This window comes from Dufourea novaeangliae, unplaced genomic scaffold (assembly GCF_001272555.1).
Source record: "Dufourea novaeangliae isolate 0120121106 unplaced genomic scaffold, ASM127255v1 scaffold40, whole genome shotgun sequence".
NCBI classification, from domain to species: domain Eukaryota; kingdom Metazoa; phylum Arthropoda; class Insecta; order Hymenoptera; family Halictidae; genus Dufourea; species Dufourea novaeangliae.
The window spans coordinates 174,115-185,952 of NW_015373924.1; the positions used below are offsets into that span (position 1 = coordinate 174,115).

The window sequence follows — 11,838 nt, forward strand, 5'->3', positions numbered from 1 at the left end:
TCCAGCCAATATGAAACGGAGAAGACAGCAAATATCTGAGAAGATTCGCAGGAACGATTCTCGATATCTCTTAAACGTGTCGGTACGAATAAAATGGCAATCATCGAATCTACAAACGGGACAGGACTTTTTTAAAAATCCCGTTAAGTCGGGAGAACACATGTAACCCATGGGATTTTAAATTTTCCACGCGGACCACGGGAACCCTCGTGTACAAACGTGTGTTGCGCATAACGTAGGACAGAGTCCAACTGTAAAGGCAGATGGTCGTTGCATCATTTATCTCGCGGAAATCGTAGACTCCCATCGAAATAAGTAACGCGCTGGCTACATCGCAGGCTTATCCCCGCTGGTGCGTCCCTCTCGTGGCGGCGTGTGTGCGTGTGTCGTCTCACACATTGCATAAGAATACGTATGTATGTACAGTGAGAGTCAAAAGTGAGTATACACCTCGAGAACACGGCGTTTATTTAACAATTATTAGATATATGTTACATTTATGGAAAAGTTATTTGAAAAACATAAAGTGTAGATTTATGGTAATTAAATGTCGAAAACGTAATTCAATCTAATAAATAATATTTCAGATACAACATAAAATAGTTGAGCATCTGTAAAAATATGAATCAAAAGTGAGTATACACAACTAATTACGAATGATTTATCTTCATTTATTAATAAAATTACGTACATTTAATACATTGTTGGTCCACCTTTAGCTTTAATTACGGCAGCTAATCGTCTTGGCATGGATTCAACCAACTTACATGTTGTTGAAACAGAAATATCATTCCATACTTTTACTAGTTCGATTTTAAGGTTTTCCTTGTTCGTAATTTTTATTTTGCGTAAGTTCAAATCTAATATTTCCCACAAATTCTCTATTACATTAAGATCTGGGGATTGTGGTGGAGAATTCAGTTGATTTTGAGCATTTTGTTGCAACCATTCCTTAACAATCTTTGCTGTATGTTTAGGATCTCGATCTTGCTGAAAGATCCACGAATCTGGCAATTGAACTCTTCTAACACTTGCAGCTAAATTTGTTCTTAAAATATTTAGGTATTGAAATCTATCCATCGATTATTCACTGATGAAAGTAAATTTGAAATTTTTTGAAGAAAAAGGCAACCAAAAATTTGGAGGAAAAAAAATACGGAATTAGAACCGAAAAATCTTGTTAGTACTGTCAAGCACGGCGGTGGTAATATTATGGTTTGGGGTAGCATGGCAGCCTCTGGAGTCGGGGAATTAGCTTTTATTAACAATACGATGGATAGATTTCAATACCTAAGTATTTTAAGAACAAATTTAGCTGCAAGTGTTAGAAGAGTTCAGTTGCCAGATTCGTGGATCTTTCAGCAAGATCGAAACTTATACCGAGACTCACTGTATATATTTATAGAGACGGGCGTAAATACACGCAAACAGAGTGGTCCAGAAATACAAACCGCGCCGACGGGATCGTATTTCCGTAAAATTTTCCAAATAAAATTCTATTCGACAGAAATGCAGCATCGTTGGGGGAGGTTAGGGATAAGAAAATAAAATATGAGGTCGGTATTATTGTGGCGATATATGTAAATGGATACTGTCTTCTTTTATGACAATCCTCACAATATTAAATACTGAATGATGGTCGTTGTTATGTGCAATATTCCGTTGGTTGTGAGTAGTTTATGTATCCATGTGTGTATTGTCTATGGTAAATTTGAAATTGAAAAGTATACGTGTGAAAAGTTTATTACGTACGTCGTAGTCAGCTTTGAAATTTTGATCCAAAATCTGCAATTATTATTGACGGAATTACTGTTACTTACTCATTATGCTGCGGATTTTACACCCTCATAAGTGCAATTTAGGTTTTTAACTCAGTGAAATACAGGAACTAATGAAATTTAATAAGAAACATAAATTCGCATTTAATAGGAATGGTTTATTTTCTAACCAATAAAACGAAATTAAATTCTACTGCTTATTGATTTAAAGAATGTCGAAATGAACTGTTTATTTATTTATCAGGTACGGACAAAAAGATGAAGATAACGTTGTATTAAACGAAGAACATTATATTGTAACTATGAGCATACAAAAATCAAATTACTTTCTGCCATAAGTCAAATTTAATCTCGAATTCTGTAATTGCTCATTTAAATGTACATTTTTAGTTGCATAGGAAATGAAGATTCAGGTTGGATATGGCCTATCGATTACTATGAACTAAGTTATTTGTATTTATATTACGATTAATGTTATAATTTTTTGACATTTTGTACAAAAGGGATGATAATTGAGGAAGATTGTAATTGAAACGCTCAGTGACACGAACAAAATTCGCAAAGATATTTTAAACATGTAATATACAATAGGATTTACGTCTTTAGAAAAAATTATACATGTCTTCCAACTGTAACTAAATAGAAATGCTAGAGAGAAAGATGAAATAGTTCAACAGGATCTTATTTTCCTATAAGAGAGTCCCTTCCACAAGTACAACGCTAGATCTGCAATATACATACAGTTATTAAACTATCCCACAATCCACCAATTTCTCAATCATTTTACCGTTTCATTTGCCGCGTAAAATGACGACAAATATCGATTTATGTATAAAAAATCTACATTTCCAATACAAAAAAACGCAACTGCATATTGCAGATAAACCTTTAGACTTACGGCGAAAATTTTCCCAAAACGTAACCAATCTCTTCAAACCATGCGACTTGTCTCTCTCACTCTCTAATCCTGTATACGACTCTGTATAAAAAAATACACCCCTAAAAAGATTATAATAACTCCGAAGTCTTAAAAAATAAAGTCACCTTATTATGCACCGCTTCGAATTAAACGTTCCGCAAATATCTTTTCAACTCCATAAATAATAAAACACCAATATTCTTCCCTTCGATTCAAGATAACACACTCTGCATAATACCTACATATCGAGTAATTACAACCTCAGTTACGTTCGTTGGACGCCTTATCTACGGTCTACCATCTCGGAATCAAGTCTCTCGGAAGTACCACCTAATCATAATAATAATCTGCGTAAATCCCAAAAGGCGCCGCCGTACGGACGTGTGCATGTTCCGAGTAACACCCAGCTGACCCGATTTTTACGAGAATACTTCTATCGTCTGCACGTGTGGGCGTACCGATCCCGCGCGATAAATGAATTCCGCTTACAAAATGAAAATATTATAAATTTTACAAAGACCCGGTCTATTAGACTCGATGTAACCCGTAGGCCGGGGTGTACCTGCGGCGAGATAACCGTTTCCTGCTTCTCGGGCCGAATTAGCACATCAACGTAATCCGATATGACAACGATGCCTTCTTTACGTGTCCTGAAGCGTAGGACTCGTGTCGTTTCACCTGTCCCTCTGATAATGTGACGGCGGGCAGCCGGCCAGGCGGACCGGGAACTGGATTCGTTAATGGAGGAAAACGAACGTTGACCGTAGTTATGTAAATAAATGTAACTCGATACCGTCGTTAATAAAAAAATCGTGGCAATTTATAACGCTCTACGCAAGCCGTCCGCGATACGTTATACGTGCACACAATCTTGGGTGTGGTAACGCTATGCGAATTCTAGCGGTTCTGGCCTGTCCCGGGCAAATTACAGGGTGACCAAATTTGTTGTCGATGATTTTTACGAGACCGCAGGTAAGATGGAGTAACGGTATCACTTACCATTTTATATACTACGCAACAGTTTTCTGGAACTTACCTGAAACAGAAAAATTAGGGTGATCAGGAAACGTTGGAGCTTAACGGGTAGAACAAGGTAAATTACATTTTTTTAATATAACGAATGCGGTCATAAACAATGTAATTTCAACTGAAATCTCGTTCTTATTTTCTTTTTTTCACCCTGGCGTTAATAGGTTCATAATTTGTGAACATAGTAAAATGTGAATTTAATATTTGTAAATGCTAGAAATACTGGTTTCAGCAATCATAGTGTGGTTATTCGTAGATTTTATAAATCGCAAGTAGTATTCTTACAGGAATAATATTATAAGGGTGTCCTGAAACTGGTGGTACAATCGGGTAGGGGGTGATTCTACGTGAAAAAATAAGTCGAAAATATAAAATAACATTTTGTTAATTTGAAACTTAGTTTTCGAGAAAATCGACTTTAAAAAACTACTGGATATGCGTGCAATTGAATAGGACTTTGTCAACGCGTCTGTTAATTGCATTCAATTTCTTTACCCCCATAACAAATACACGCATGACAAATAAATCATCAAATTCGATTTTCTCGAAAACTAAGCCTCGAATGAAAAAATGTTACTTTATATTTTCGACTTATTTTTTCACGTAAAATTACCCTCTACGTGATTGTACCACCATTTACAAGACACTATATATTTAAGATCTCATTATTTCTTTAGTTTCAAATTTAAACGATTATTTCTTTAGTTTCAAAATTGAAACGAACGTATATTCATAGTCAGTGGAAATAAATTTGTTTCGTGGTGCAAGATCACTAAACAATAAAAATAGGGTATGTGTATATGTACAGATGTAATACCTGACATATACTTTATTGTGCGTGCCTTTATATACGAACGAATGATATTATTATTATAACAAAGTCTTTTGTAAATGTGTATACAGATATGTAAATATACTTGAAAGTATAGGAACAAAGAAAAACAAGGACAAAATTTTTTTTAACCAAAAAAGTGTGGTAGAGAATGTAATATTATAAAGAGCTAACAGGACAGTTGAAATGAAACCTTAAAGACTGACAATTCTGAACTGTGCTAATGTTAATGGTGCAGTTGAATTGCTTTACTAAATCACGCTGTTAACGCTGCCTACGTCGCCACTCACCAACGCATTATCTCGTTCTCCTAATTTTCCGCTATTTTCCACGCCTTGTACCCCCACGAGCAAACTCGGCTACCACTAGGGGAAAAAGTGATGTAAGGGAAAGACCTCTTACCATTTGGTCCTGAAGTTACTGAAATTTATGCCAAATTAATATTCGGTTTAACATTTATTTCAGTATTTGAAATAAATTTATCAAGCGGTAGGAGGCCCTTACCCCTACGTTACTTTTTCCCCTAGTGGAAGCCGAGTTTGCTCGTGGGTGTACGTCAACGTTATCAAAAAGGTATAATAAAAGGTATATAATAATTCAAATAAAAAAGCTACATTATATACAATTCAGATTAGATTTAAAAAATTATAAAGTATCCTATCATTGGTTTGTGCAAATTCTTCATGAAATTACAACAAAGATTATATAGAACTAAATGTAATATCTGAATTGAAATTTCATATGTGATTGGTTTCATTTACTAGTCGATATTTTAAAATCATCAAAAAGAGTAAAGCAACGATAAGGAAGCAAGGGACTACATATTTTATATTCAATATGATATTTTAATTAAATGCATGATTTACATTATTCTTTTAAAAATTAATTGAAGTAGTTGCGACTCTATGAAACGGCAATTATGTTTATTTATTTCATAAGCTAATTACTTTGACCAGTGTAATTATATGCACAAATCGATAGAAAATAATTATATCTTAATTTAATCATTAAAACAAATTAAGGCGACAACGGGAAAAAAATAACATTTTTCGCAGTGTTCAAAAAGTTTGTTAAATGCAAAAAATAGTTGTCAAGACATGATAACACAAGAAAGAAGTGCGTAACTAAAAATTTATATTGTATAATGATAACATATACTGTTACCGTACTCATTGTAAGTATAAGAAAAACATTAATGATTTCTTAAATTTAATAAATTTTAATTAATGTTCCTTAAATGTACATAGTCGTAATCTTACAATTAGAAAGTAAGCGTTCCATTTTCCAAAAGTAAAAATTCGTTCGCTCGTAAAATGTCCTATAAAGTTCTTGGACAATGAAATTCTTTATTAATGTAAAAATAAATGAAAATTAACTTTCATTAAAAAAAATAAATAAAACTGAATCACATGAATTACGAACTTTCTATGTATCTAAACGCATCATGTAAAAAAAAATAAAACTCAATCACATGAATTACGAACTTTCTATGTATCTAAACCCATCATGTAATCATTGTAGCTCCACTTGATGTGCTGAATGTACATTGTACACATAAACGCGTGACGCATATACATGACCATAAACGAATAACCGAGAACAGTACTAAATCATACCTTTGCCACCGGAAATGTGATATCGACACCGTTATATCGTCAGGTTTAACGGGTTCCTATATTGACACACGTACTGTGACCCAAAATCCCGAGTACCGAGGAAGTTAGAATGTGATAACATCTATCGGGCAACGAATGATAACAATAGCATAAGTATACATGAGAAAGCGTTGGAAAAGAGAACGTGCGGAAAGTAGGGTGGAAAACGGTGGCGTTTAATAGAAGTAAAAACAAGGAACAAAGTTTACATTCCTATAAAAAAAAAAGAAAAAAAAAAAAAGAAAAAAATACAAATAAAATATACTAAAATAATACTTCAAACACTTCACATGTTACGATCTAACAGATATAAAACAGTTAATTTACTACTGTCTTACAAAAGGATATAGTCGAAGTCGGAATATTATGCAAAGGATTATTTCAGTAAAATTCTAAAAATAACTGTGGACCGAGAAAGTCATTTTTGTATTATCGAAAGGTAAGTTCTTTTCCGTTCTAATTACTTATTTATTATTCAAATAATAGTTTGTAAATTCGAACATTGCGCACCAAACATGGATATATTTGAAAAGTCCGCCCGGAAGTTGAATGAATTCGATGGTAGCGCCAGAGTCTATATCTCCCATAACGTGACTCAGTGGTATCACGTATCCCTTGGTATATATATACACATCTGTTTCGTAACATATGTGATCGATAGGCGTGTACTTTCTTTCTACATCTGTATAGTTTGCATACGCAGAATCAGAGCAACGTAAAGTGTCTCGAACAAAAGTACGTGCAACGAACGGTTCTACATAGTTACGTATTACGAAGCAAGAGGATCGACGGCCGCGTCGCGTGCAATTCCACGGAATCCGAGTGTTCTGCGCATGCGACGAAAGGTAAGTAACAGCGCAATCGCTACGAACCCGGTAAAATAACCGCGACATTCCAAAGGAATACAATGAATTACTGTTACGTGTACTCCTTTACTTGTTAAACACGTTAAATCAGTCTTTAAGTAATACAATTTGTCGCATAACTATAGAATAATACAGCAAAAGGTAGATTAGAATATACATATACACATCATATAAGTATCATTCAGAGATCTCATTTTAACCACCGGATACTTTGGTAAATTTTACTACTGATGTCACTGAGACTACACTTTTAGATGAACCTAGATGTCATCGAAATTGAATGGCACTTTTTGATTCACTATCAATCGAAAATATTTTTAATATTAATGTCTAGCAATGTATTAATGTATTACAAAAATGAATCACTAAATTGACTCCTTAAGATTCATTTATGAATCACGTGAGAACAAAATTTGACTCATTTCATAGTGAGGGATATCATCAACTTTTCAAAATTGTTAATTATTGAAATACTTATTTCAATGCATACAAGAATTCAGAGGATTATTACATAAATGAAAGGTGATGGTCATGAGGCCTATAAGGCTAACAGTACTATACATATACATATGTACATATATACCTATATATACTTATGAGAAAATCTAATATGCCGACTGAAAGTATGACTGTATCCAGAGAAAGTTTACCGTTTATTTCGTACCATTTGTAAAAAATTATTATTCATATATCAGTCGTGATTTCGTGATAAAGTAGTTACTTTGGAGATTTATATATGGTTTATGTACACTCACGTGCAAACTCGGCTTCCACTAGGGGAACAAATAACATAGGGAAAGGGTCTCCTACACTTGGAAAATTTATTCCAGGTAGTGAAATAAATATTAAATCGAATGTTAATTTGGCATACATTTCAGTAATTCCAAATATCAAGTGGTAGGAGGCCTTTCTCTTACGCCACTTTTTCCCCCTAGTGGAAGCCGAGTTTGCTCGCAGGTGTATGTACTATAAGAATTCAGTATTCAGTAAAGGGAAGCCAGCTTTGGTTAGTTGGTACTTCAAGATGTCTAATATAATGACAAGAAATGAATTCTTCAACGTGAAGTTTAGAGTATATTATAAAAAGTTTAGGTCTAATCGGGAAATATTATTAGTTCAGAATTTGTAAGGAGTTCTACACTTATTTCACATGCATGAACATACTACATTCTTGTGCTTCACTTATGGAATAAACGGAGAAATTGAAATCAGTGGATTGTTTCTAAGCAAATAGTGAAATTTATAGACTAACGGTATAATTGTAATAAAAGTATCTATTAAAACCGATACTCAATTACGTTTTATTACGTCGTCAGAAGTTATGTCACGAACATCTATTCGAGGCTGACGGAAAAGACAATGGTTGACTATGACCATAAAATGGCTAATCAATCATTGACTAGATATTCGTGTGAAGACAATCAATTACAATTCATCGTCTTTTCACGGCTCGTGAGCGTGAAAGAACGCGCCAAAATGACTTTCCGTTCAGCGATATAATTGAATCTTGTTAACCGTGACATTTTGTGCACCGCTCTCTAAGCGTTTATTTTAGAAAGGCAGTTTAAAGTGTGCTGGGAAAAACCTGTGAACCGAACAAGTTGACCGTTTGCGACTCTAATTCTCGCTACACAACATTTCATTTGTACTGTTAAATTACCAATACAATCAGTTACACAAATCTATATAAACCCTTACAATAATATACACTGAATGTAATTATATGTAAATCGTAGAAAAAATGTTTCTCACATTTAACATACATAAGATATGTACATATTTCAAATCTGAGCTTTATATTAGAAGATTTATTTTACATTTTCGAAATATTTTTGTCCTGGAAAACCTATGTTATGCTTGCTTGTATCACCCTGTGTATAAAATAGTTGATAAAGAAAAATTGTAATGTTAAATTTTTAATGTAAAAGTGTAAGCTGTAATAAGGAATATAAAAATTATCTAACACCAGTACAGGTGTTTAATACTATCACTCACTTTAATATTGTCCCACATTGTGGAATATTTAAGTATGAACTCTTTTGATCTTGCTGGATTTATTTCAACGTTTTTAATTATAAAGTTTAAGTATTAAAATACTAAAAACATGTTACATATTCATTTTGTCAATGTGCATTGAGGAATAGCCATATCTTTATGACTTAAATTAAACTGAATTACAAACATTTTCAGCGAAATCTGTGACTCTGCTCAAAAACAAAGAAAGATGAAACTCCTATAAGTTTAATCGATCAAAGCCCGTTGATAAACCATCTGTCGAATGATCTTTAAAACACTGATCCCTAAGAAGACACTGATTCGTCAATATGGTACCTGGGCGAGGATTTTCTCCACGAAATCTAAACCACCGGCATCAGAGGCAAGTTTCTTAACCATTCTTAAATGAGACTGCTAATCATCTAGTAGCAATGTGTCGCCGTCCTATTGAATTGATTCGTATTTCCAACAATTTCCGTTCCCATGAAATTACAATCAGAATCGATTGACCGTGAGAATCCTCGTAAGTCTCGACATCGATCAGATTCCACGTTCGTAGAATGCAGCGTATAAAATATCGCTAAACTTCCAAGCTCCTTCTTCCGTCCGATTCTTTTGAAGGAGATGATACTTCAATTAAACCGGGTACGCATCGATAGAATCCTCGGAGTACATAACGGTAGCGATGATACCCCCTTCGCGGTTCTAAACGAACGTCGAAAGAGGAATTCATCTAACAGATGGACGAGAGGATATACAAAGTGACTCGGTGTCATTACGGTACAAATAGGTCTTAACGAGGTATCTGCTGCAAACGAACGAGCCACCGTGGACGTCGTACTTCGTGAAGTATGCCGACGTCGTCGACGATCAAAGGGGGATGTCCCACTTCAATTGGCCGGTTGGCAGCAGCAATTACCACGTACTTAGAATCGGCTGTTTTCCATACATTAAATATCACTGCACCAAGAGGCCGCGACAGGACCTCGGGAGCGAGGACAAATTTTTCAAGGCGATCAAGCTCCTGAACCTTGGTACGTGATCTCGCATAACGTACCCCGCGCAAAAGGGGAAAGCGCACGCCACGACCGGGTATACCTATCATTGTCCTTCTGCGATCAACGTACCCCGTTTCATTGACACTTTTTCCATCTGTAAATAGCCAACCCGGGCTCGTAATGGCGCAGCGTGTCGCCTCGATAATTGATCATTCGTTAATTTGTATTCCATATTCGATCCAACAGGTATACCCACACTGATGTACGGACTGGCTGCCACTTGGCTGATCAGACACCAAGAGACAGTGAAAACTGCCCAAGGGAACGTGATGATCTACTTCTTGCTGCCCGAGGACAAGAGTTCCATGTACTGACGTAGCCACGCGAATCGACGTTAATTTGTTCTTTAACGTGATAATATTTTTTCATGTGACATTATGGGGAAATATAAAATTAAACTGTTGAATACGGTGTCTCGCAGTAGATGGAATTTTATGTTTAATTCGATTGTTTTTCATTAGAACTACGAATTACTAAAATAAATTGGTATTTATAATCTATGTATATACAGTAAGTAATTTGAATAATTTAAATAGGTAACTACTATACATACAAGGTTTGTCCCGAAAGTTTTAACAGCGATTTTTCGTATGATATTCACGCTTTTTATCAGCAGTTGTTAAAAGTAGTTTCCTTTTGATTGTTCGCGATAATTATACAAACATTGGACATAGCTCAGATAATTCTTCTTCAAGATGGCGGAGAATGTAGTCATCGAGACCTTGAGAATGTCACAAAGATTTTGTATTGTCGTATATTTGTCTTAATTTCGAATTTGGGTAACAGGAATTTGTTTGATGTAGCTGAATTAGACGAATACGGTGGATAATCAAACTGTTAAATACCTTTCGAGACCAAAATATTGTGTAAACTCATGAAGTCAAAAGTTTCGACCGTCGTTCTTTCCACCAGCTGGAAGAAGAATTACCAGTCATTTCCAGAGTTTCTATAATTATTGTAAACAGTATATCACTTTAAAAGAAACCTATTCTTAATATTTGATGATAAAGAGCATTATTATTTTACGGAAAACGATTGTTTTCATTTCAGTTTAAAAATTTTTGGAACAGACCGTGTAACATAAATTTTCTAGCTTCGTTATTTATTAAGTACATACTTAAACTTATCTGTTAATTAAAAAATTATTATTTGTGCGGTAGAGAAACAACTGTTGAATCTTTATACGTTCTTGAAATGTCATTCAAAATTCTTTTTAAATAATTAAGAAATTTGATCTAAATGTTTAGCATAATAATTTTCATAAATCTCGTAGAAGAAATAATGGCAAAAGATAAGCTATCTTCAACGACTAGATAAATAACTTCTACAATATTCCTATAAAACTACCCAATAATTGCAGAAAAATATATTTCGAAACACCGTAAGGGATTCCATTTTGTGAAGATTTGCTCCACAGTTCATTCTATCGCATAATCAATTTAAATTTAATTTATTTATTTAAAATTCCCCAAACGTCGCTTTTATGCCATGCGCAGTTTCTGTACTCAAAATACCTATTCACTATTTATCGGTCAATAAAAGTCTTAATTATCAGTAAAATAATGAATGAACGCCAAAATTTCATCCAACCATCTCTAAAGCGTTAACATTAAATCTAAACTATCATTCGCAAGCATTTATGCTACAGCGTTCATGCGCATTAGGTACACTTCTAAAACGCTCATCTTTCCTAGAACAGTCGAGTT

General features: G+C 34.4%; 1 protein-coding gene across 1 annotated transcript; it reads left to right on the forward strand.

Moving 5' to 3' along the window:
- The first annotated feature begins 6,970 nt into the window (after positions 1-6,970).
- On the forward strand, positions 6,971-10,446 carry LOC107195044 (uncharacterized protein C15orf61). Its single transcript, XM_015584806.1, has 4 exons — positions 6,971-7,058; positions 9,270-9,456; positions 9,865-10,108; positions 10,319-10,446. The coding sequence occupies exons 2-4, from the start codon at positions 9,358-9,360 to the stop codon at positions 10,444-10,446; spliced, it is 471 nt and encodes a 156-aa protein (XP_015440292.1). The 5' UTR covers positions 6,971-7,058; positions 9,270-9,357.
- Positions 10,447-11,838: the final 1,392 nt, after the last annotated feature.

What these genes read in the sequence shown, in the direction of transcription:
- LOC107195044 (XM_015584806.1), top strand. Translation starts at nt 9,358, where the DNA reads ATGATCTTTAAAACACTGATCCCTAAGAAGACACTGATTCGTCAATAT. An exon ending in CTAAACCACCGGCATCAGAG is followed by an intron (nt 9,457 to 9,864) that starts GCAAGTTTCTTA and finishes CGGTACAAATAG; the next exon opens with GTCTTAACGAGGTATCTGCT. An exon ending in GATCAAGCTCCTGAACCTTG is followed by an intron (nt 10,109 to 10,318) that starts GTACGTGATCTC and finishes TCGATCCAACAG; the next exon opens with GTATACCCACACTGATGTAC.